The sequence below is a fragment of the Erinaceus europaeus genome, chromosome 9, assembly GCF_950295315.1.
Source record: "Erinaceus europaeus chromosome 9, mEriEur2.1, whole genome shotgun sequence".
Classification (NCBI taxonomy): domain Eukaryota; kingdom Metazoa; phylum Chordata; class Mammalia; order Eulipotyphla; family Erinaceidae; genus Erinaceus; species Erinaceus europaeus.
The window spans coordinates 101,233,231-101,260,243 of record NC_080170.1 but is presented as its reverse complement, the minus strand read 5'-3'; the positions used below and the strand labels follow the sequence as shown (position 1 = coordinate 101,260,243).

The 27,013-nt window shown below is 39.3% G+C and overlaps 1 protein-coding gene across 6 annotated transcripts in view; it reads right to left on the bottom strand.

Annotated features, from left to right (window-relative positions):
* SENP7 (SUMO specific peptidase 7) overlaps positions 1–27,013 on the bottom strand; it is a 145,332-nt gene that overhangs the window by 66,600 nt on the left and 51,719 nt on the right. For 5 of the 6 annotated variants that reach the window (XM_007532622.3, XM_007532624.3, XM_060198440.1 and 2 more), the window contains 2 exons: positions 17,420–17,611; positions 6,380–6,492 (listed from right to left, as the gene is read on the bottom strand). In XM_007532622.3, the coding sequence (XP_007532684.2) occupies positions 6,380–6,492; positions 17,420–17,611 (305 nt within the window). The remainder of the gene's footprint in view (positions 1–6,379; positions 6,493–17,419; positions 17,612–27,013) is intronic. The other variant, XM_060198443.1, reaches the window with a different exon arrangement.

The following is a 27,013-nucleotide window of genomic DNA, read 5'->3' as shown; positions in this document are numbered from 1 at the left end:
AAGAAAAATTCCAAGACAGTCAACTCTTCCAATTTCTACATGTGGCTTCCCAGTTTTTTCAACACCATCTGTTGAAAAAGGTTTTCTTCCCCCCATTAAAGTGTCTTGGCACTTTGGGCATGCATTAGATGTTCAGAGTGTGTGGATTTATTACAAGGCTCTCTATTCTGTTCCATTGCTATGTGAAGCTCTTTTGTCTTTCCAATATCAGCTCTGGTTTTTGTTCTATTTTCTCTTGTTTGCCACCAGAATTATCACTGGGACTCAGTGCCTGCATGACTTCACCATTTCTAGTGGCTACTTTTTTTTTTTTCTTGACAGAGATGTGAGACAGAGAAAGATAAAGACAGAGGAGAGACACCTGGACCACTTTTCCACCACTCATGAAGCTTCCCTTGCATGTGGGGAACAGGAATTTAAATAGGAATCCTCACACATGGTGATGTGTACTTTGCTGGATTAGTCACTATCCATTCTCCCAATACCACAATTTTAATTATTATTGCTTTATAGCATAATTTTAAGTCAGAAAGTGTGAACTCATTCTTTTCTCTTAGAATTGCTTGGTCATTTGTGGTTCCACACAAATTTCAGGGCTGTTGTTCAATTTCCTTGAAGAATGTCACTAGGATTTAGGAAGGAATTATGTGAATTTATAGACTGCTTTAGGATGGCCGTATTACTAAGAATATTTACTCTTCTGACCCATGAACACAGGATAGCTATTTCTTTGTGTCTTTGTTCCTTCTAAAAAGTGACCTGTAGTTTTCATTGTAGAAGGCTTTCACTCTTAATACTGTGTCACTATCAACATAACCTTGGAAATTAGTTAGCACATTTTGTATATTTTGTATACCCAAGTTGGGTATATATATACTGATGACAGTATAGTTTCTTAATGTAATGAATCTTTGATCATTATATATTACACATCTCTGTCCCTTATTACCTACTTTGACTGAAAATGTATTTTATTTGATATAAATAAAAAAGTAGAAAAGTCATTTCTACTTTTTTTTTCCCTCTCTGAAGTCTTGGAACACCTTGCTACAGCCTTTCAGTCTGAAAGAATGTTTGTTCTTTCCTTTGGATGTAGATTTCCTGCACACAGAGTAGATGGAGTCTGGCTTGGTTTTGTTTTTCTTTTCATTATTTATCCTGCTACACCGTGGTTTTTGAATGGTGGGTTTCGCCACTGACATTTATAGTGATTATTGACATATGCAACTAACGTAACTCTTCTGTTTTTGTTTTCTAGTTGTTTCACATCTTTGTTGTGTCTTTTCCCACTCCTGTCACTTCATGTAGATGATTTTCTATAATGATTTTCTCACTGTCTTCATCTGCACTTTGAGTCTCTGCTCAAGATTTTGTTTTGTGATTACCAAATCAAAACATGAGTGCTATCTCTAACTTCCTAAATTGAGTCGCTTTTAAGCTGGCCTCATCTCATTATCATTTTATTATACCACTGCTATCCATGTCTTCCTCCATTTCCACATCTCATAGGTCTCTCCTATTAATGATTATGTTTCTGGTTCTATTTTACTGTTTACCACCTCGCTCAGAGTTGATGCTCTTTTGTTCCTTCTCAACTTGTTGGGACTCTTTTCAATAATTCTTACAAGGCAGGTCAGGCAAAGACACTTTAGCTTTTGTATTATCTGAAAAGGCCTTTATTTCTCCCATCTATTTAAGTGATTGTTTTTACAGAGTAAGGTGCTTATGGCTGGCAACTCACGTCTTTTAGTAATTAGAGTATGTCATTATGCTCTCTTTCCCTTTATGATTTCTTCTGAGAAATCTGTGGAAAGCCTGACAGTGCTATCATTATCACTTTCTTCCTTTCTGTAGAAGCCTGCAATATTTTTTTGTGTCCTTGATTTGTGCTAGTTTTATGGTGACAGATTACAGTTTTATGGTGTAAGATTTTTTGGATTCAAAAATCTGGGTGTCTTTCTGCATGTTTATGTTCTTGATGTTTTCCAGGTTTTTGAAAAATTCCTGCTAGTATCTCCTTAAATACAGTCCCTGCTCCTTCATTTCTCTTCTTCTGAGATTCCTATTATCATTAATTTTCCTTTTGTCATTAGTCTAACTATTTCTAGTTACTTCATTTTCTCTAAGTCCTAGCCCTTTTTCTCCGTATTTTGTATCAGAGATTCTGATCATTTTGTCTTCTAGTTTAATATGTTCTCCTCTGCACGACTGAGTCTACTTTCTAGATTTGCCATTTGAGACTGGATCCTATTCAAAGTGTCCTTTGCACCCTGTAACTCTGTCTGGAATGTTATTCCTTTAGACTTTGCATTCCTTTGAACTCCTGTATCTTTTTTTTTATTTTTTTATTGGGGAATTAATGCTTTACATTCAACAGTTAATACAATAGTTTGTACATGCATAACATTCCCCAGATTCCCATTTAACAATACAACCCCCACTATTTCATTCATCATTTTTCATGGACCTGTATTCTCCCCACCCACCCACCCACCCCCGAGTCTTTTACTTTGGTGTAATACTCCAATTCCATTTCAGGTTCGACTTGTGTTTTCTTTTCTAATCTTGTTTTTCAACTACTCCTGTATCTTTTTATTTTGATCTTCAATTGACTTTTTTTTTTTTACTTTTTATTTATTTATTTATTTTTTTACCAGAGCACTGCTCAGCTCTGGTTTATAGTGGTGCAGGGGACGGAACCTGGGACCTTGGAGCCTCAGGCATGAGAATCTCTTTGCATAACCATTATGCTATCTACCCCTGCCCTTGAATTGACTTTTCTAGGTTAATTTGAGTTTTGTTTTGTTTTTTTTGCCTCCAGGGTTATTGCTGGCACTCTGAATCCACTGCTCCTAGAGGCTACCTTTTTCCTTTTGTTGCCCTTATTGGTGTTCTGGTCATTATTGTTGTTATTAATGTTGTTGTTGGATAAGACAGAGAAATTGAGAGAGGAGGGGAAGACAGAGAAAGACCCCTGGCAGAACTGCTTCACCACTTGTGAAGTGACCCCTCTGCAAGTGCAGAGCCCTGGACTCCAACCCAGATCCTTATACCAGGTCTTTGTGCTTCACGCCATGTGCAATTAACCCGCTGCGCTTCTGCCTGACCCCCGTTTTTCAAATTTTTGACTTACCCTTGTGATCAATTATCTAACTTTTCAGAAAATATTTTACTTATTTACTGAGAAAGATAGGAAAACAGAGAAAGAACCAAGTATCACTGGTAAATGTACTGCCAGGGATTGAACTCAATACCTCATGCTCGAGAGTCTAATGCCTTATCCACTGCACCATCTCCCAGACCACAATTTTTTTTTTTTTGCCTCCAGTATTATCACTGGGGCTTGGTGCCTGCACTACAAATCCACTGCTCCTGGAGGACATTTTCCCCATTTTGTTGCCCTTGTTGTAGTTGCTAATGTTATTGTCGTCACAGCTGCTGTTAGATAGGATAGAGAGAAATCGAGAGAGGATGAAAAGACAGAGAGGGGAGAGAAAGAGATCTGCACACCTACTTCACCGTCTGTAAAGCGACCCCCTGCAGGTGGGGAACTGGGGGCTGGAACCAGGTTTCTTATGCCGGCCCTTGTGCTTTGAGCCATGTGCGCTTAACGGGCTGCGATAATGTCCAGCCCCCTAAATTTTTTCTCTTAGAAATTCTCTAATCCTGTACCTTTCTTGACTTCTACTATGGACTTACTTTCTGTAGAACGACCACGGTGTTTTGTTTTGTTTTGTTTTGTTAATGGTGTAATGTTTTTGTTTACAAATTTAGCTTAGTTTGTTATTAAGCCAACAGGTGGCACTGTGGTTAACATGCTAGATTTCTCTTTTGTTCTTATGTCATGGCTGGAGAAGAAAAACCCTGAGATATAATGACCCAGTATGGAGCTGTAATAATTCTTAGGAGATGCAGGATTAGCAGTAGTGTTCCATCCTACAAACAGTCCTCTTGAGAACCAGGAGTCTTTTTACTCCAAGTGCTTGGCAGGGTGGAGCACACATACCCAGCCTATGAAACAGTGCCTGTTTTAACTCTCCCAGCACTCCCTTGGAGGAAATGCACCTTGTAAACTGTCTGTGTGGCTCAGCTCCCAGCTGTATACTAGCTTGCTTTTCTGCCACATAATTAAGTCTTTGTGAGCAGTTAAGCACTCTAAGTTCTTCAAGATGTTCCCGTGGAACAGGGACCAAAAGCTGAGTCAGAATGATTTCCCAAGTCCCACTGTTTGCCAAACTAACATCAGTGGCTGGAAAGCACAGTATTCTTGGTCCCGCAATATTCACCTTCACGCCTTCCAACCCACCTTTAGAAAGATGTTTCGTGCAGAAATCTCAGCTATAGCCTGATGATATTTATAGTGTGTTCTTTTATTATATTTTCATGTGTTAGGGGGAGTAAGGTTTGAGATGGCTACTCCACCATGACCACACCTACAGAACTTTCAATACCTTATATTAAACTTTCAATAAATTATACTGTGGTGTGGGTGATTAAATGTGAGACTTCGAAACCTCAGGCATGGGAGTCTCTTTGCATAACCATTATGCTATCTACTCCCGCCCAATAACGTGTGCATGTGCGTGTATTTTTTTTTGCCTCCAAGGTTATTGGGGGAGTTTGGTGCCTGGACCATAAATCCTCTGCTCCTAGAGGTCATTATTTTCCCATTTTTGTTGCTCTTGTTGTTGTTTTGTTATGGTTGTTATAGCTGCTGCTATTGGATAGGACAGAGAGAAATCAAGAGAGGAGGCGAAGACAGGGGGAAGAGATAGACCTGCTTCACTGCCTGTAAAACAACCCCCCTGCAGGTGGGGAGCTGGGGGCTCAAATCGGGATCCTTATGTTGGTCCTTGCACCTTGCGCCAAGTGCACTTAACCCACTACGCTACCACCCTGCCCCCAATAACTTATATATTTCATTCCCTTTTGATGCCCTTGTTTTATTGTTGTAATTATTATTGTTGTTGTTATTGATGTTGTTGGATAGGACAGAGAGAAATGGAGAGAGGAGAGAAAGCAGAGAGGGGGGAGACAAAGATAGATACCTGCAGACCTGCTTCACCGCCTGTGAAGCGACTCCCCTGTAGGTGGGAAGCCAGGGGCTCGAACCGGGTTCCTTATGCCGATCCTTGGGCTTTGCGCCATGTACGCTTAACCCGCTACGCTACCATCCGACTCCCAATAACCTATATTCTTAAAGACACTTTACCTACAAGGAGGACCTCCAGAAATACTAAGAAATTATTAAGGGTTTCCTTTACCATGAAATTCCTTGCTCAAAGTCTAAAATTTTGTTGATTTTTTGGATATAGTAAAGAGCATATGTCAGAAACTGTTTTACTCAACTATTTTTTTTTTTTTTTTTTTTTACCAGAGCACTGTTCAGCTCTGGCTTACAGTGGTGCAGGGGATTGAACCTGGGACTTTGGAGCCTCAGGCATGAGAATCTCTTCGCATTACCATTATGCTAGCTACCCCTCCCCTTACTCAACTATTTCTATTCAAATCAAGAAAGCAGTGGAATATGAGGATTTAATCACCACTTCATAGTATCTAAATTAAGTCTACTTGTACACTTATACTTAAATTGTTAACTAAAAATAGTTCTGAAATAATACACCTGCTATAGCAAGCACATTATTTGCATACACACCAAGGTTCTAGCCCAGCCCCACAACACTGGAGGACACCTCATAGTGTGTGTGTGTGTGTGTGTGTGTGTGTGTGTGTGTGTGTGTGTGTGTGTGTGTGTCTGTCTCCCCCACATATATATATGGTTGGCCCAAAGTACTAAAGACCTAGTGATAACGAAAACAAAAACTGATTTCTTGTACATATCAGCACTGTTATTCTAGTTTCCTTTTTAACTTTGCTGTTATCTGAAAAAGACTACTAGAAATATATAAAAACAATTACAGAAGCCAGACCTCTCACTTTCTGCTCCCCATAAAGATCTTTGGTCCATACTCTCAGAGGGATAAAGAAAAGGGAAACTTCCGACGGAGGGGAGGGAATATGGCACTCTGGTGGTAAGAACTATATGGAATTGTACCTCTTTTATACCACAATCTTGTCAATCATTATTAAATCACTAATAAAAAAATTTAAATAGAAACAGTTAAACTAAGACTATAACTTTGAAACTATATGCTCAGTCCTACTTTGCCAAAAATAATAAAACTCAAATATAATGTTTAGATTTAGTTGAATCACATAATATGCAAAACAGTGAATTTAGTAACTAACTGTCTTTGTGTTGCCAAATAATCTCTTTATTTCACATACCCCCTAACTATGCAATGAAGTGTCATTTACAACTTTAAAATTATTGCAAATGGGCAGAATTTCAAGTAACATTGGTCTAAGTTTCACAAACCTTTAGATTGAAATTCAGACACTACATGAGAAATGGCATCATCTCTTCGCTTTTCTTTAGTATGTACCTGATTTGCATAATTAGTATCTACTGTTTTACTTGGTTGTGAGACCCTGAAAAACAAAATAATAATATTCTCAATTCTTTTATACCCAAATGAATTTAGGAGGTATTTGGCATTCAAGATAGAAGTCCAATAGGTTACAAACACATTTCCATATATATAATCTAAGCTGTAGAAAGAATACCAAATATTGAAAAAATAGGTTCTCATCCCTGTTCCATCTTTAAATTCTATGTTTTCTTGAGAGAAAAAACAGGTATCCACATCACAAAACTCAGCATATGCAAAATGTACAAGCATAGATAAGTATAATATATGTCAGACATTTAAAAGTAAAATTGTATATGTATAAGTAAATAATAGTCACTTCTACATATAAGTAAACAACCATATGCCAAAACTAATGTTGACATGTTTCAAACATGGTTCACATAGTAAATTTTCGAGTCTGATAACAAATTTCACCTAAAGAGAAAACATTTTAAAATACAAAGAGGATAGGGGTAAATCGCATAATGGTTACGCAAGGAGACTCTCATGCCTGAGGCTCCACCATAAACCAAAGCTGAGCAATGCTCTAGCAAGCAATCAAATAAAATAATAAAATAAAAAGCACTAATTAAATGCATACGGTTAAATACAATAGCAATAGAATGTGTATTCTCATGTGCAAGTGAAACATTTTCCAGAATAAATTATATCTTATCTAAAAAATATTATGTTTTCACAAATTTAAGAAAATTGAAAGCGAAAGGACCGGCGTAAGGATCCCAGTTGGAGCCCCCAGCTCCCCACCTGCAGGGGAGTCGCTTCATAGGTGGTGAAGCAGGTCTGGAGGGGAAGATAGAGAAGGAGAAATAGACATCTACAGACCTGCTTCACCAAACAAGCACCCTGCAGGTGAGGAGCCAGGAGCTTGAACCAGGATCCCTGCGCCACTCCTTACGCTTCATACTGTGTGGCCTTAACCGGGTGCACTACCACCTGGCCCTGAAAAATCTTTTTAATTTTTTATAAATTTATTTTATTTTATTTATTCCCCTTTGTCGCCTTTGTTGTTTTTGTTGTTGTAGTTATAGATGTCATTGTTGGATAGGACAGAGAGAAATGGAGAGAGAAGGGGAAGACAGACATGGGGAGAGAAAGACAGACACCTGCAGACCTGCTTCACCTCCTGTGAGACGACTCCCCTGCATGTGGGGAGCTGGGGGCTCCAACCGGAAACCTTACACCGGTCCTTGTGCTTTGCACCATGTGCGCTTAACCCGCTGGGCTACCACCCAACTCCCAAACTTATTTTTTTTGTTTGTTTTTTTTGTTGTTGTTGTTGGAGCTAAGGGCTCCAACCAGGATCCTTATGGTTAACGGTCCTTTCACTTAACACCATGAGCGTTTAACCCACTGTGCTACACCCCTCCCCCAGAACCCAGCAAAAAAATTTTAAGTTCAAGAAAAATGAACAACTTCAGGTTCAATCTCCAGCACCATTCTATAACAGACCTGAGTGGTCTTCTAGTCTAATTGCCTTTTTTTCTTTATCTTCTCTCTCCTCTCTCTCTGATAAAAGTTAACTTTTTTTTTTAAGTAGAAACAATGAAGCAGTAAGGCAGAGAGTCAAAAAGACCACAGCACCAAAGTTTATTTATCAAAGAGGTGAGACCCAGGCTCCAACACAGTTGAGCAAATAGCAAAGCAGCACTCTATCCAAGTGAACTAATATGCTGACCCAATGAATCCTTTTTTTAAAAGGAAATAGGGAGTCGGGCGGTAGCGCAGCGGGTTAAGCACACGTGTCGCAAAGCGCAAGGACCGGCAGCAGGAACCCGGTTCGAGCCCCCGGCTCCCTACCTGCAGGGGAGTCACTTCACAGGAGGCGAAGCAGGTCTGCACGTGTCTGTCTTTCTCTCCCCCTCTCTGTCTTCCCCTCATCTCTCGATTTCTCTCTGTCCTGTCCAACAACAATGACATCAGTAACAACCACAATAATAACTACAATAAAAAAAAAGGGCAACAAAAGGAAATAGTAATAATAATAAAAAAAAGAAATAGAAGGCAATGTCAAAAAATACCTTGAAATAACTGAAAGAAACATTGTCAAAACCTATGGAATGTTAGAAAAGTAATTCTAAAAACTAAGTCTAGAATAAAGGCTTTTTATGATTTCAATATTTACATATTTTTGAAGGCTGTCTTTGTGCCCCAACACATGGTCAATCCTTAAGAATGTTCCATGAGCACTTGAAAAGAATGTATATTCTTTTCTTTTGGAATGAGTGGTTTTGAATATACCTGTTAAGTTCATCTCATCTATGACTTCATTTAAGGACTCTATTTCCTAGTTGATTTTTTTTGTCCCAAAGATCTGTCCTTTGCTGTGAGTGGTGTACTAAGGTCTCCTGCAGGGGCCAGGTGGTGGCGCACCTGGTTGAGTGCACATGTTATAGTGCACAAGGACACAGGTTCAAGCTCCCGGTCCCCACCTGCAGGGGGAATGCTTTGCAAGTGGTGAAGCAGCGTTGCAGGTGTCTCTCTGTCTCTCCCTCTCTGTCAACCCCTTCCCTCTTGATTTCTGGCTGTCTTTAGTAAATAATTTTAAAAATATATAAAAAAGGTCTCCTGCTATTACTGTGTTGCTATCAATGTTTCTCCTGGTATCACTAAGTTATACATATTTGGGGGCACTTATATTGGGAGCATATATGTTGATGTTGGTTAGGTCTTCCTGTTAGATTGACTCTCTGACCAATATGCAGTTTCCATCTCTGATTCTCAACCTTCTTTGCCTGAATATCCACTCTTCAGCATTTATCCAAAAGACATTCAAACACTAATTCAAAGGAACATATGCACCCTATATTCATAGCTACATTATTCACAGCCACCAAAGACTAGAAGCAGCTTAAATGCCCATCAGCAGATGACTGGCTAAAGAAATTTTTCCTTTCTTCCTTTCTTTCTTTCTTTCTTTCTTTCTTTTTTTTGTAGATAGGACAGAGAGAAATGGAGAGGAGGGGAAGACAGAGAGGGGGAGAGAAAGATAGATACCTGCAGACCTGCTTCACCGCCTGTGAAGCGACTACCCTGCAGGAGGGGAGCCGGGGGCTCGAACCGGGACCCTTACACGGGTCCTTGCGCTTAACCCACTGCACTACCGCCCAACTCCCTGGCTAAAGAAATTATGAGGTATATAATCACAAATTTAAAAAATGAAAAAAAAAAAAGTAGGGGCCAGGTGGTGGCCAGTTAAGCACAATAGTACTGAGTGCAAGGATACCCCTGGCTCCCCACCTACAGGGAGGAAGATTCTCGAGCAGTGAAACAAGTCTACAGGTGTTTTATCTTCCTTGTTCCCTATCTCCCCTCCTCTCTCAATTTCTCTGACCTATTTAATGCCAAAAAAAAGGCTACCAGAAGCAGTGGATTCATAGTGCAGGCACTGAGGCCCAAGGATAATCCTGGAGACAAAAAAAAAAAAAAAGAGTAATGTATCAATAATAATCAAGAGAAGCACCAGTGAACCACCTCACTTTATACCTCAAAGAACTAAAAAAATTATATAACTGTGTTTACTTTGTTCTTTGTAACAACACATCAATGCCCTATGTCAAAACATCATGTCCTTCATAACATCTTCTATGATCTAAATAATTTCTATTGACTCTACATGATTTTGAGACAGGAAGTCCAGGAGGAGGTGGGTTATACTGGGGATTCCATCCCTTAAGCCCATTCAGTTTCCACCTTGTATTAAAATTCTAATGGGGCTCAACTACTAAAGTGACAGTATAGTGACGTTTACCATTTATCTCCATAGAAACACTGGATTTTCCTCAAAATGGAGTCATCTTAAAATATAATTATTTGTTTCAGTTTAGTGAGAGAAATAAAGAAAGATTGAGAGAGACAAAACCGAACATTTAAGTATTTTTGCATAATCACTAAGTTATGTTTCTTGCCCCAAAAATGAACTTGTTTAAAAGGAAGTATGCTTAAGTTTGGCTTTAAGGCTTGACTACACCTTAAGTAAAATAACACAGGTATGACTGTGACAACTACCTTGGGAGTAATAGTAATAAAAACAGAAATAGCTAACGCTGTGGGCTATGCGCAGATGGCACGAAGCACAAGGAGCAGCGTAAGGATCCCTGTTCCAGCCACTGGCTTCCCACTTTGGGAGTGGGGGGACCCTCACTTCACAAGCAGTGAAGCAGGTCTGCAAGTGTTTATCTTTCTCTCCCACTCTGTCTTCCACTCCTCTCTTGATTTCTCTCCGTCCTATCTAATAACAACAGCAGTAACAACAACAAAATGGAAAAAATGGCCTCCAGGAGTAGTGGATTTGTAGTGCAGGCACTGAGCCCCAGAGATAATGCTGGAGGAAAAAAAGAAAGAAAAAAAAACCAGAAATAGCAGTGATCTCAGGATCAAACAATGGCATTAACACCAGACTTTCAGCAGCACCAATTATAGTGACTATATTTAATAGCATTTTTAATCTTAGCAGCAATGAGGTAATTAAAAATAAATATGACTATTATTTACTAGTCCGTAAATTTTAAATGAGTCTTGCATAGATTATCTCCTTAAATATGCCCAATAATCCTAAAAATGTAGCTCCTTAAATGTATACATTAATACTACAAAGTGTGTGTTATTATCCCTTTATTTTATTTTATTTCACTTTTTTAACCAGAGCACTGCTCAGCTCTGGCTTACGGCGGTGCAGGGAATTAAATGTGGGACTTGACAGAGCTTCAGGTATGAGAGTATGTTTGCATAACCATTATGCTATCTACCCCCCCCTTTTTTTTTTTAACCAGAGCACTGCTCAGTTCTGGTTTGCAGTGGTGCAGGGGATTGAACCTGGGTCTTTGGAACCTCAGGCATGAAAGCCTGTTTGCATAACCATTATGCTATCTACCCCTGGCCTATCCCTTTATTTTAAAAAGGATGAATAACTTGTCCAAATATAAGACAGTGTATCAAATATACTGTCTTTTAAATCTAAATCCTGATCTCTAGCTCCAAAGCCTATTCCAGACTCAAGAAATTAAAAAAAAAAAAAAAAAAAAAAAAGAGGCAGGGGAGGTAGCATAATGGTTATGCAAAGAGATTCTGTAGCTTGAGGGTCCAAAACAAAGTTCCAGGTTCAATCCTCTGAACCATAATAAGCCAGAGCTGAGCAGTGCTCTAGGAAACAAAACAAAATATTTATCACCAAGAGAACAAATTTTCAGAGCTCACATCAAATACCACCTGGAAATTTCATTAACTATTTAGAACGAATTTTAGAAAAGAGTTTAAATTGAATATTTAGGAGCAGCAGGAAATTTCAGACTTATTATTATTATTTATTAACTTATTTATTTGAAAGGAAGGAAAGAGCTGACTAGACCACTGCACAGCTGTGACATAAAGTGGTATCAGGGATTGAACCTACAGATTTTGGGACCTCAGGCATGCAAGTTGTTCTAACAGACTGATCTATCTCCCCAGCCCCTATAAATGATTCTTTGCTATAGAAATAATTTTTAATAATACTATATATTTGCATGATATTTAATGTACAACCAATTTTAAAGTGATAGTTTTTTAGATAGAAAAGCCATTAAAAATTTTTACTCTTAATATGTGGGACTATGTGAAAGCTTGGTATAGCTTAGGGGAACTCTCCCATTCTTGGATGAAGACACCCCACTTGTTAGTCTCTCTCCTTCTAGAGATGAGCCAAGAGGGAAAAGTCTCCCAGACTCAGTTTCTCCTTGTTAGTATATCTCAAGCTCATAGGAAGCCTACAAGCCTCTCACACTTAGTTCCCCCTGCTAGCAGGCCAAATGGCTGCCTGCTTAAGGGTTCACTCAAAGTTCACACATCCACTATAACTTCACCTTCTGATCATATAGGAGAACACACTCTATCATACACCCCTGCCAGTACCAAGCAGTGAGACCCCATATTCTATTTCCTTGTGCCCTTTGATATCTGTAATTTACATCAAGTTTTGTTTTTCTTCTTCTCTACCTCACCTTACTGGTTTAACCCCTATGCTTTTCTCAAATACCTTTAGATAATTAACTTCATGGAAACTAATTGTCTTGACCTTTATGTATCTCATCAATTCTTGTCATACCAACCCCCTACCATGAGGGCAAGCTGACCTTTAAGAAACCTGTAATTTCTGACATATGTGAAATATGTTCTTTGTTTAACTCAGTATAAGAGCCTGTACCCATCTCCAAATAAACAGATGTTCATACCAGAATATCTCTCAATGCCTCTTTCTAATTCACACAGCCACTAGAGCTGGTGAGGGAGGGTCGGAGGCTTACCCCCCCCCCCTGTTGGAGCCACTCCACATGAGCCCCAGCATTAATATGCACACCTCAAGGAACCACAACTAAGGTTAAATAACATGAAAAGTAATCCAAATGCATGAAATTCAACATGTATTGAGCTACCAATGAGTACAATGCAAATTCTTTCCTTGCGGAACTAGTGATCTGGAGAAGGCAGAATAAACACCTCAGGACCAACAGGTGGTTCACTGAGTTGAGCACAGAAATCATCACTTGCAAGGACCCAGGTTGGAGCAACAGGCCACCATATGGAGTGGAGTGGTGCTGCAGTGCCTCTCCTTTGTCTCTCTCTTCCTCTCTGTTTCTGTTTCATTATTAAAGGAAAAAGAAGAGAAAGGAAAAAAAAAAAAGGTGGTATGAAGCAGTGCATTTATGCAGGAACTGAGCACCCCAGCAAGAATAACAGTACTGACAATTAAAAAGAAAAGGAACAACTATAATACAAAATAGTATCTTGTAAGGAAATAGATTATTCTAATAATGTACTTTCAATATCTTAATTGAGAACATATAAGGTTTACAGCTTCTTCTTCTTCTTCTAGCATTTGCCCTTCTTCCGTAGCCAGTCAACAGCGTCAGGTTGAGCCTGATGTAAAGTTTCGAGACCTCCTTTGAATCTGGAGAGGTGGCAGTCGTTGACTATGCTGAATGATTCACTTAGTAGATTCTAGCTTAAAATTTTTCCAAAATAAAAATTCATAAAATATGTATTTACTAAGAAATCATCAGTTTATAAATCTATTTTAGAAGTGTATCAATCTTGGTAGACAGCACTATGGTTATGCAAAGAGACTCTCATGCCTGAGGCTCTGAAGTCCTAGGTTCAATGCCCTATACCACCATAAATCAGAGCTAAGCAGTGTTCTGGTTTTTAAAAATATATATATCTTATATTTTCACTTGTATTGGGGAATTAATGGTCTACAGCACAGTTGTATACACATAGGCACAATTTCCCAGCTCAGCATGACAGGTGTCTGCAAATACTCTCATCTCCAACCTAGAATTCCAGCCCAGACCCTCCCCAACTCTCTCTCTTCTCTTCCAACTTCTCTCTCTTCCCCAGAGTGCCTTGCTTTGGTGCAGTACACCAACCCCAGTCCAAATTTCACCCTATGCTCTCCTTTTCTTTTTTTTTTTTTTTTTAACAAGAGCACTGCTCAGCTCTGGCTTATGGTGGCACAAGGGATTGAACCTGGGACTTTGGAGCCTCAGGCACGAGAGTCTCTTTGTGTAACCATTATGCTATCTACCTTTGCCCCGAATTTTGAGATTTTTAAAAAATATTTTTAATATTTATTTATTCCCTTTTGTTGCCCTTGTTATTTTATTGTTGTAATTATTATTGATGTTGTTATTGTTGGATAAGACAGAGAGAAATAGAGGGGGTGAGACAGAGAGGGGGAGAGAAAGAGAGACACCTACAAACCTGCTTCACCGCTTGTGAAGCAACTCCCCTACAGGTGGGGAGCCAGGGACTCGAAACAGAATTCTTACGCCAGTCCCTGCACTTTGTGCCACCTGCGCTTAACCCACTGCACTACCGCTGGACTCCCTTGCACTCTCCTTTTCTGCCCAGGTATCCTGAGTTCCACAAAAATGTGAGATCATACAGTGTTAAGCCCTCTCTATGCAAAACTTTTTCTTCAGGTCCCATGAAGGTAAGCCAAAGATTAGGATTTTAGAGTTTCTAATCTAGGTCTGTGGTTGTTGGCCTTCCTTCACCAACATTGGTCTTATTTTGCCCTCATATATATATATATACACACACATGTACATATATTTTCTTTCTTCTGCTGAGGGTATGTGTGTGTGTGTGTTCCCAATTCTATTCTACCACTGATCACCTTATTTACTGTTGGAGTTTCTTTGCTTCTTTTCATGTAGAACTTCTTCCAATAATTCTTGCAAGGCAGGATTTGTTTTCTTGAATTTTTTCATATTTGAAGGACAATTTGACAGGACAGAGCATTTGTGGCTGGCATTCTTATCTTTTAATACTGAGAATATGTCATTCCTCTCCATTCTTGCCTCTAGGGTTGGTTTGTGATGAGAAATCTGATGATGGGAGCTGGGCAGCAGCGCAGTAGGTTAATCGCACAAGATGCAATGCGCAAGGGCCCGTATAAGGATCCTGGTTGGAGCTCCCGGCTCCCCACCTGCAGGTTTGCAGGTGTCTATCTTTCTCTCCTCCTCTCTGTCTTCCCTCCTCTCTCGATTTCTCTCAGTCCTATCCAACAACAACAACAGCTATGACAACAATAACAACTACAACAAGTGCAACAACAAGGACAATAAAATGGGAAAAATGGCCTCCAGGAGCAGTGGATTCATAGTACAGGCACCGAGCCCCAGGAATAACCTTGGAGGCAAAAAAAAAAAAGAATCAATCTGATGAACACATGATGGTTGTGTATTTCTGTATATCAGATTCTTCCTTTCCCTAGAAGCCTGCATTTTTTTTTCCTTGTCCTTGCTTTTGGATTATTTTACTGTGAGGTACTGTGAGGTACTGCTTAGGATTCAAGAATATGAGTGTTCATTCAGCTACCTGGATGTCTGTTTTGAACATTAACCAGATGTGGAAATTTTTCTGCTATGATTTATTTCAGTATGTTCTCTGCTCCTCTCCTCTTTGTCCTCAGGTATCTCTCACATTTTTTAATTTTTTTTCTGTTATTATCTTTATTTATAAGATAGAGGTAGCCAGAAATCGAGAGGGAAGGGGGTGATAGAGAGGGAGAGAGACAGAGAGACACCTGCAGCCCTGCTTCACTGCTCTCAATGCTTTCCCCCTGCAGGTAGGGATCGGGGGCTCAAGTCCGGGTCCTTGTGCACTGTAACATGAGCACTCAACCAGGCGCACCACCACCTGGCCCCTACATTTTTTTTCACAGAGAATAGCTTCATTCCTCATAAACCCTTCCTTTCAGCATACTTTACACTCAAAGTGCGTGGTGGTTTTATCGTCTAGCCTTCATATTCTCTCCTCAAACTGAATTATTCTACTAAGACTCTTACATAAACCTTAACTCCAACTAAAGTGTCTTTCATATCCTGTAGCTATAGTTCTTTGGTAGATGATCTCTCAGATCATACATTTGTGTCTATATGTTATGATATGTCTTCATAATAAGCTATATGAATTCAAACATTTTCCCCAAATCTTATGAGTTTGAACAAATGAATTTTTCCCATATTTTGGTTAAGCATGATTTCTGCTGTTCAAGCAGCAGATGGTGCTGTGGCTATGCTGTTTATATGTTGGGGTGGGGGTGGGGGGAGGGAGAAGACTTCTGTATTGCCCTGGGTAAATTTAGACAGAATAGGTTCTTGATACCGTGTTTCAAACTATGTTCTGGCCTATGGCATGTTTGCCTGCTTCTCAGTGCTGAACCTGTATCCCGCTGTGTGGCTACCAAAATGCTGCCAGTTGCTGAATGTTCTCGCTCTTTCTGTGTATATAGCTCCCCTTGCCTCTCAATTTCTTTCTGTCCCATCAAGAGGGGAAAATAAGTGGGGGGGGGGGAGTTGAGGGGGACCAGGCAGTGGTACATATGGAGTGTACATGTTACCATGCACATGGAGCTGAGTACAAGCCCCTCCCAACCTGCAGGAGGGAGGCCTCATGAGCAGTGAAGAAGTGCTACAGGTGTCTCTCTTTCTTTCTCATCTCCCCCTCCTATCAATTTTCTGTCTCTATGCAATAAATAAATGAAATATTCAAAAGAAAAAAAGAAGGGGGCCAGATAATAGCACACCAGTTAAGTCCAAACATTACCAAGCACAAGGACCTGGGTTCAAATCCCTGCTCCCCATCTGCAGGGGAGGAAGGGTTCATGAGTGGTGAAGCAGGTCTGCAGGTGTTTATCTTTCTTTCTCCCTATCTTCTCCTCTCTCTCAATATCTCTCTGTCCTATCAAAAGCAAAATAGAATGAAAAGGGAGGGGAGGGGAAAATAGCTATTGGGATCAATGGATTCATGGTGCTGGCACCAAGCCCCAGCGATAATCCTGGTGGCAATAAAAATATTTTTAATGTGGTCCGGGAGGTGGCATAGTGGCTAAGGTACTAGACTCTCAGGCATGAGGTCCCGAGTTCAATCCCCGGGGCACATGTACTAGAGTGATGGCTGGTTCTTTCTCTCCTCCTATCTTTCTCATGAATAAATAAATAAGTTATTTTTAAAAATGTATTTTTAAGTAAAGACAAAAGAACAAAAGGGAAAAAAGGGGGGTTGGAAGAAGGTTACCAGAAGCAGTATGTTGATTGTACAGGCACCAAGCCCCAGCCATAACCTTAGTGTCAATAATTAATAAGTAAACTACTTTTTAAATTTTTTAAATATTTTATGATAAAGACTAAATTTAAATCATTTAAAAATCTACATCCATTTTCCCTAAACTCAAGCAGAAAGAGCAGTAGTTCTTATTCTGATTATCAGACATAGACAGTTGGTCCCAACAATCATTCTAGTCACCAAAGAAGAAAAGTCATATTAGTCACCAGAGTGCATTTACCTCACATTTAACAATAACATGTCATGCTGGGGGGTGGGGGGGAAGGACTAATAAAAATAAGTACAGTATTTATTTTGAGTAAAATTATCACTAAACATACCTTTTAGTTAAAAATGAGATCTTGGAAGAATTAATATTTTGACAAGATTCTAGGCTGCCATCAGGTACAGAAAGCTGCTCTGGTTTCAGGTTGTCTGTATCACCCAAACTGGCCTGAATTATAGGTGAAGTCGGTATGTATTTTCTTCCTAGCTCCGTTCCCAGGATATTCGTCAACATAACTCTGGGTATCCTGTTACACAAAATAACAAACACTATACTGTATTATGAATATGTAGTAAAAATATATACATATTCTAGACAGTTGAATGTTTAAACATTTTTGTCTTAATACAAAGAAAACTGTATCAACCCTCAAAAAAATAAACCAGAAGGATGCAATGTTTTCTGGGTGAACAAACTCCTCCTTGTTTGCTTCTACTTCTGTCTGACAACTCAAAATAGATGAGCCTGTTACTTCAATGACTTTAATTGTACTAATGGACATTGTTGGACTATTTGATTTTTAACCAGCTTTTCAATTAAAAGGTATTTAAAAAAAGCTTTTATTTTCCTGTAGTTATTAATAACACAAAGGATTTCTAAGCAATTCAAGAACTATATTCTACTCCATTCAACAGAAAGGTGCTTGATATATACTTCTGACAAGTGAAAACACTAAATTCAAGACATCATTTAAGACTCCATTTACAGTAATGATAGTTTCCATAAATAAAACAGCATATACTGATCATAATACATATAATGCATACAATGGCATCATGGAAAAGTCAACAGATTGCAATATTTAGAAAATGAAAGGGGCCAGGTGGTGGTACACCTGGTTAAGCACACATATTACCATGTGCAAGGACCTAGACTGAAGCCCTACTCTCCACCTGCAGGTGGTTAAGCTTCACAAGCAGTGCAGCAGGTCTATCTGTAGGTATCTATCTTTTTCTCTCCCTCTATAGCTCTTCTCTCAATTTCTCTCTGGCCTATCCAATAGAATTGAAAAGAAACAAAAAGGAAAAATGACCACCAGAAGCAGTGGATACGTAATGCCAGCAGAGTCCCAGCAATAACCCTGGTGGCAATAAAAAAGGAAAAAGAGGGAGTCGGGTGGTAGCGCAGTGGATTAAACGCAGGTGATGCAAAGCGCAAGGACCAGCATAAGGATCCTGGTTCGAACCCCCGGCTCCCCACCTGCAGGGGGGCTTGCTTCACAAGCGTTTGTGAAGCAGGTCTGTAGGTGTCTATCTTTATCACTCCCTCTGTCTTCCCTTCCTCTCTCCATTTCTCTGTCCTATCCAAAACAACAACGACAGCAATAACAACAATAAACAAGGGCAACAAAATGGGAAAAAAAAGAGAAAGATATTCTTCTACATAATCAATGATTAAAATCTCTAAGAATTTTATTTCTTATTATCTGCATTGTATATATAAAAGGGCTGGCATAAACTTCCTTCAAAATTTTGGATTTGGGCAACCCGGAAGATGGCTCAAAGGATGATGCAGTGAATTCTTAGGCATATGGTCCCAACTTCAACCCTAGCATAACCATGTGTCAGTGATGCTCTGGATTTCTCTCATAAAAAAAAAAAAAAAAAACTTAAAAAAAAAAAATCTGGACTTGAGACAGGAAAAAAGCTCACCTACAAGAGCATACACTTTACCAAGCACAAGGATCTAAGTGTGAGCCCCAAGTAATGCATGTGTGACACCAGGGGAGTTTCATGAATGCTGGGGGGTGGTGCTGTGTTGTCTCTCTCTCTCTCTCTCTCATATCTCTATGTCTCTATCTAAAAAAAGAAAAGACTCCACCAGAAGTGGTGGAACTGTGTAAACACAAAGTCCTGACAGGCAAAAAGAGTAAAATTAAGTAAATAAAATTCTGGATTTGAAGTGGAAAGAGCTTACAATGCAGTAATAGTAAAGATTGTCAAATTTTCTTCATAGCCCAAGAGACAGCACAGTGCATGACACATTGGACTTTCAAGCACGAGGTCCTGAGTTCAATCCCCAGCATGGCATGTGCCAGAGTGATATTCTGGTTCTCTCTCTCTCTCTCGCTCGCTCTCTTTCTCTCTCAATAATAAATAAATTTTTTAGTTTTGTTTCATGGACAGGAGAGAGCTATGCAAAAAAAAAAACTCACGGGGGTCGGGCGGTGGCGCAGTGGGTTAAGCGCATGTGGCACAAAGCCCAGGGACCGGTGTAAGGATCCCGGTTCAAGCCCCCGGCTCCCCACCTGCAGGGGAGTCGCTTCACAGGCGGTGAAGCAGGTCTGCAGGTGTCTATCTTTCTCTCCCTTTCTCTGTCTTCCCCTCCTCTCTCCATTTCTCTCTGTCCTAACCAACAACGAATTGCGTCAACAAGGGCAATAATAATAGCCACAACGAAGCTACAACAAGGGCAACAAAAGGGGGGGGAAAATGGCCTCCAGGAGCGGTGGATTCATGGTGCAGGCACCGAGCCCAGCAATAACCCTGGAGGAGGAGGAAAAAAAACTCACATGCCTGAGGCAAGTTCTGAGATCCCAGATTAATCTCCCACACCTACATAAACTAAAGTTGAACAATGATCTGGTGTAAATAAATAAATTTCTTTTAACTGATCTCATATAAGGAATTTTTATGTGATGTATCTCTGATGAAAATTCAACTGTGGCCCTCCACACCCAAGAGCTGGGGTCTCACACATGTACAATTTCACTGTTCCAGAGCCCATTTTTCCTTCTTTTTGTTTTAAGAACATATAGAAAAACAGAGAATCAGAGAGATAGGAAAAGACATTACAAATAGGAGCTTCCCTAGGTGGTGAGGACCTTCCCATGTGGTGGTACCTAGGCCATGCACACAGCAAAGTGGAGCCCTATGAGGTGAACTATGTTCTAGTCTTCAATTGTGATTTTTAATACAAAAAATTAAAAGCACAGGCAAATGGTAGCATGCCTGGCTGAGCACACATATGTTACAGTGCTCATGAACCTGGGTTCAAGCCTCCAGTCCCCACCTGCAGGAGGGAAGCTTCAGAAGCAGTAAATCAGTACTGCAGGTTTCTCTCTCTCCCTGTCCTCTTGATCTATCTCTGTCTTTATCAGTTAAAGTGGTTCACAGAACCAGACTTCCCTGGACAGACAACCCCACCCACCAATGTGTCCTGGAACTCTGCTTCCCCAGAGCCCCACCCCACTAGGGAAAGAGAGAGACAGGCTAGGGGTATAGATCGACCTGTCAATGCTCGTGTTCAGTGAGGAAGCGATTACAGAAGCCAGACCTTCCACTTTCTGCATCCCACAATGACCTTAGGTCCATACTCCCAGAGGGTTAGAGAATGGGAAGGCTATCAGCAGAGGGGATGGGATATGGAGTTCTGGAGGTGGGAACTGTGTGGAGTTGTACCCTCTTATCCTACGGTTTTATCAATGTTTGCTTTTTATAAATAAAAGGAAAATGAAAAAAATAATAAAGTGGTTCACAGAAAATGAGTCCTAAAAAGTGCTGGAGAGAATAATCAACAGCAGCAGCAAAAGTAAGTTATCAGCTAGAAAGTGAACTTCAATATCAATTTATAGAGGACACACTAATTTATAGGACTACAGTCACAGAGGTGCAAGTCCACATTTCCCAAAGACGGGAGTCAGTTCATCTCACCTTCCATCAAAGTGTAGCCCTCCTCCATTACTGGACACTAGATCCTTAACCATACCTTCCCCTTTCTGAGTCCCCATATCTACTGAAATATACCTCAGTTCACTGAGGTTTCTAAAAGAAAAAAGGGCTTTCAAAGATTTATTCATTCATTCATGAGAGAAAGGGAAGGAAGAAAGAGAACCATGGGGTCACTCTGCTACATATGATATTGCAAACTGAATTCAAGAAGTCATGTTTAAGAGTCCACCGCTGCATCTACTATGCCACCTGCTGGGCTGCAAAAGGAAAAATGTTTAAAGATCAAAATTCTCTTCTGAATAGTAATCATCCTAGTCTCACATGGTTTGTTTTACTGCTATATTTTAAACAAAGTAAAAGATAAAAAAAAGTAACCATTAACTTAAGTAGCTAAAAGTTACATCCTACAAGAGAAAATAAAAATTAAAAATTCACCCAACACTATATTTGAAAAATTTTTTACAGCAAGCAACAACAGAACTCATGGTTTGTTTTTTTTTTTCTTTTTCTTCCCCACCCTCCACCCACACACACCCGGAACATTGCTAGGTTCTGATTTATGGTGGCACAGGAGGTAAAACCTAGGGCCTCAGAACCTCAGGTATGAAAGTTTTTCACATAATCACTACGCTGTCTCTACAGCTAGAACCCACATTTTTTAAGTACCCAGAGTCAAGACACACTGAGTCTTTTCAAGCCAGCAGGAGGTATTTTAGCATTCCTACCATGTTGGTTGAACTGTACTACATCAACAAATGCCACAAGAAAAAAAAGTACCATTTTTAAATTTTAATGAATTAGACATGACATAAAATATATAAGAAAGTCCAACTCCTACTTATAGAAAAATTAAAAATCCAGAAGTGAAAAGCTATATCATACTATGTAAAGAGCAAGGATTCTGCAGTCATATTTAGGGTGGGGTTCTAATTTCGTAACATAGTAACTATAAGACTTTGGGCAAATTACTCAGTGTAATTTATGGTTTTTAGCATTGATTTTCTCATCAATAAAGTGGGGAAAGTAAATCTACCTTGCAAAATTATTATGTTTAATGAGATAATAGAAGTTAGCATAATTTCTAGTCCCTAAGTACATACAAAAATAGAAACAGTATAATTCTTTTTTAAAAATATTTTATTGATTTATCAATGAGAGGGATAAAGAGAGAGAGAGAGAGAGAGATGGAGAGAGAGGAAGAACCAGACATCACTCTGGTACATGTGCTGCCAGGGATCAAATTCAGGACCTCATGCTTTAGAGTCCAGTGCTTTATCCACTGGGCCACCTCCTGGACCACAAAACGCTATAATTCTCCTACTACTTATATCTTACTCAATTACAATTTATACTTGTAATTTTTTTTTTGCCTCCAGGGATATCTGCTGGGGTTCACTATGGGTTGCAAAATGAATCCATTGCTCCTGGCGTCATCTTTTTTCCATTGTTGTTGTTGCTGCTGCTATTAGTTATTGTTGAATGGAACAGAGAGAAATTGAGAGAGAAGACAGAGGGGGAGAGAAGACACCTGCTGACCTGCTTCACCTCTTGTTCCCTGCAGGTGAGGAACTGGGGACTTGAACTTGGATCCTTGTGCGGGTCCTTGGCACTTGCACTATGTGTGCTTAACCCAGAGTACTACTGCCCGTACCCTATGCTCTGCAATCTTGATGAAAAGACTTAATAAGGGCTTGGGGAGACAGTATAATGGTTATGCAAACAACTTTTATGCCTGAGGCCCTGAGAACACAAGATCAATCTCCAGGAACACCATAAACCAGAGCTGAGCAGTGCTCTGGGCGCCTGCTCCTCCTCTTTCCCCTTCTAATTAAAATAAATATTAATATGTAAATGTTTATTTAATAGGAAAACGATATAAGCAAATAATTAGCAGTGCTTATAGTATACTCAGCCCTTTATAACAGTCATAACCCATACATCTTTCGTCGGTTACTGGTGACTCATCCTACTTAGGTACCATGAGGAAATGAAGCTTTCTGTGACAGTCTTTCAGGATACAGATCTTTAAAAATGTGACTAACTTCATAATTTCCCAGTTGCCTTAGGGGTATAAATTTAATACTGCCACAGAAATGCCAACATTAAACAGAATTTCAAAAGACTTTGAATTTTCACAGGGAATATATAAAGGTGTATATTTTATCTCTCATATTGTCTCAATCTTAAAGGACTGGAATTGTCATTTTTTTAATTTTTTTATATTTATTTACTTATTTTCCCCTTTGTTGTTGTTGTTGTGGTTATTGTTGTTATTGTTGTCGTTGTTGGATAGGACAGAAAGAAATGGAGAGAGATGGGGAAGACAGAGAGGGAGAGAGAAAGATAGACACCTGCAGACCTGCTTCAACGCCTGTGAAGCGACTCCCCTGCAGGTGGGGAGCTGGGGGCTCAAACCCGGATCCTTATGCTGGTCCTTGTGCTTTGCACCACGTGTGCCTAACCCGCTGCGCTACCGCCCGGCCTTCCTGGAATTGTCATTTTACACAGTTTGAACAATTTTTTCCAGTATTAGTAAATAGAATAAATTCGATTTAGTTAAATTTTATTACTAATATTATGAAATCACATTTCAAAATATAATAAGAGTAGGATCCTCTTTCCATAGCTTCAGTTATCCATGGTCAATCACTGTCTGAAAACATTATGTGCAATGAGACAATCTGTGATGCCATATTCAGATACCTCTTATTATAGCATATTGTTATTGTATATTGTTTCATTGCTCTGCTTTATTAGCTAAGTATCGTTGTAAACCTCTTACTGTACCTAATTCATAAATTTAACTTGACCATCATCTTGTAAATATAAGAAAAAGCACAGTACATATAAAGCTCAGTATAATACATGATTTCAGACATTTACTGGAGACTTACAAGTATCCCCTATGGATAAGAGATGGTTAGTATATGTAAAACCAAAACAGAAAGAAGCTGTATAATGGTGGGGGGGGGGGAGTGTGTGAAAAAGATCGGCTTAAAAAAACAATGCCATTTACTCAGTGTGTCACTCCATGGTTATCTTCTCTGACTCATACTTTTCTCAATTACTAATTGTGAATTTCAGGGCCAGGTGGCAGATACCTGGTTAAGCACACACATTGCAGTGCACAAGGACCCATGTTCAAGACCCTGGTCCCCACCTGCAGGGAAGAAGCTTCATGAGTGGTGAAGCAGGGCTGCAGATGTCTGTCTCTTCCCCTCCTCTCAACTTTTCTCTGCCTCTAACCAATAATAAATTTAAAATATTAAAAAATTAAAATATATTGAATTTTTGTGGATTCCTTGATTATATAAGTGACAAAGTAACTATATAAGACTCAAATACTTTAACAACTTTGGAGAAGCTGAAAAGCTGTAAGAGTTATTAACATCAACTACATGGCAAAAGTAGAATTTAAAAAAAATTAAATCCTTGCTTAAAAGATAATTTCCTATTATTTATTTATTTATTTATTTATTTATTACCAGAGCACTGCTCAGCTCTGGCTTATAGTGGTTGAGGGATTGATTATAGTGGTTGGGAGCCTCAGGCCTAAGCGTATGTTTATATAACCATTATGCTGTATCAGGTAATAAAGTAACAAAAGCAATAATGTAAAAGGCAAAAAATATTCAATACTAGTTTAGTTGAACTCCTTTAAAAAACTGCTATCCGGAATCCGGCAGTAGTGCACATGGCGCAAAGCACAAGGAACTGCATAAGGATCCCAGTTCCAGCCCCCAGCTCCCCACCTGCGGAGGGGTCACTTCACAAGCGGTGAAGCAGGTCTGCAGGTGTCAATCTTTCTCTCTCCCTCTCTGTCTTCCCCTCCTCTCTCCATTTCTCTCTGTCCTATCCAACAATGACAACATCAACAGCAATAATAACTATAACAACAATAAAAACAACAAAGGCAACAAAAAGGAAATAAATAAATTATTTTTAAAAAACTTCTAACAAAAAAAAAAAAAAAACCTGTTATCCGGACTAGAAGGTGGTACAGTGGATAAAGCATTAGATTCTCAAGTATAAGTTCCCAAGTTTGACCCTCAGTATTGCATGTGCTGAGTGACGATCTGATTCCCTCACTCCTGTTACACCCTCCCATTAATAAGCATTAATGATCTAAAAAACAAATTAAATTGTGCTGTGTGACACTGTTCCGGGGCACAGATGAATCCACTCTTATCTCAAATGATGATTTCAAACATTTTAAGTCGAGTTATTTATACAGAGAGAAAAAAAGTAATTTTAAAATATCTTTCTTAAAGATATTACAGACTTTCTTGATTTGTTTTCATTTTTATGAAATTTAAATTGCTTGGGCTGGGACGGTTGCATAGTAGTTTTGTAAAAAGACTACCATGCCTGAAGCACCAAAGACCTCAATCCTCAGGACAAGCAAACAGCAGAGCAAAGCAATGCTTGAAAAAAGAAAGGAAAAGAGGGCAGGCAGTGGCAAACCTGATGAAGCACTCAAATCACAGTGCACAAGGACACAGGAAATAATACATTCCACATACAGTTACTTCATTATTGTGCAACTCTAGGACTTCTTCATTACTTAACAACACTGATTTGAATCATAAATTTTGTTTCCCTTTTTCCTCAACTTTATCTACAATTCAAAAAAATCAAATATAAATATTTTTAAAAACAAAAAAAAAACCTGTGTCCTTGTGCACTGTGATTTGAGTGCTTCATCAGGTTTGCCAAGTTGAGCACTAAAGCTATAATGCGCAAGTACTCCTGTTCAAGCCTTGATGCCCAACTGCAGGGGGAAAGCCTTAAAATCGAATAAGTAATGCTGCAGGTGTCTATCTAGCTCCTTTCCTCCTGGTTTCTCTTTGTATCTGCCCAATAAAATTAAACAGCCTTAATCCTTATACCTATTGACCCCAGAATGCAAATAAAATTTCTATCAAAATGCCATTGCTAGGACTCAATGAGTTTACTCAGTAATCATTTTTGTCATGTTTTATTTATTTATTTATGTTTGATAGGACAGAGATGATATAAGGAATGAGATGGAGAGACACCCAAAAAACCGCTTTACCTCTTGTGAAGCTTCCTCCATGGAAGTCAAGACAATAATCAAATTTTACGGTAAAATTAAAAACCAAATGTAAATTTTCTTCCCTTTAGTATTTCTGAAATAATGGACTCTTAAAATTTACAAATAGGTGGTCCAGGAGGTGGTGCAGTGGCTAAGGCACTAGACTCTCAAGCATGAGGTCCTGAGTTCAATTCCCTGCAGCACATGTACCAGAGTGACGTCTGGTTCTTTCTCGCTCTCCTATCTTTCTCATTAATAAATAAATAAAATAAAATCTACAAATAGGGCAAAAAGCCTCATGTCAAAGTGAAACAAAGACTGAAAAAACAGGCAACTCCTAATTTCAGATAGCAAGTACTAAACAGAAAATATCAAACGAAGGTCTACACTAAAAAGTTATCCAATTTTCTTGTTTGAAGCTCACATAGCTTTTTTTCCCTAGTGTCACAAAAATTAAAGCAAATAACTGTCTCTGATACAGGAAAAACACATTCCAAAATATACTCTGGACCTGTAACTCTTCTGCTAATTAATCTCATTATTTTATCAGTATAGCACTTGAGCTATCTGCATATTTTAATATTTATTCCCTTTTGTTGCCCTTGTTGTTTTATTGTTGTAGTTATTATTGTTGTTATCGAATTCGTCATTGTTGGATAGGACAGAGAGAAATGGAGAGAGGAGGGGAAGACAGAGAAGGGGAGAGAAAGACACCTGCAGACCTGCTTCACCGCTTGTGAAGCGACTCCCCTGCAGGTGGGGAGCCAGGGGCTCAAACCAGGATCCTTAAGTCGATCCTTGCGCTTTGTGTCACCTGCACATATCCCGCTGCACTACCACCCGACTCCCAATTAATCTCATTTTTATTCCCTGCAAAGATTTGTTGAGCTTTTAAACTGTGTTAGTTACTAGTGATAAAGGT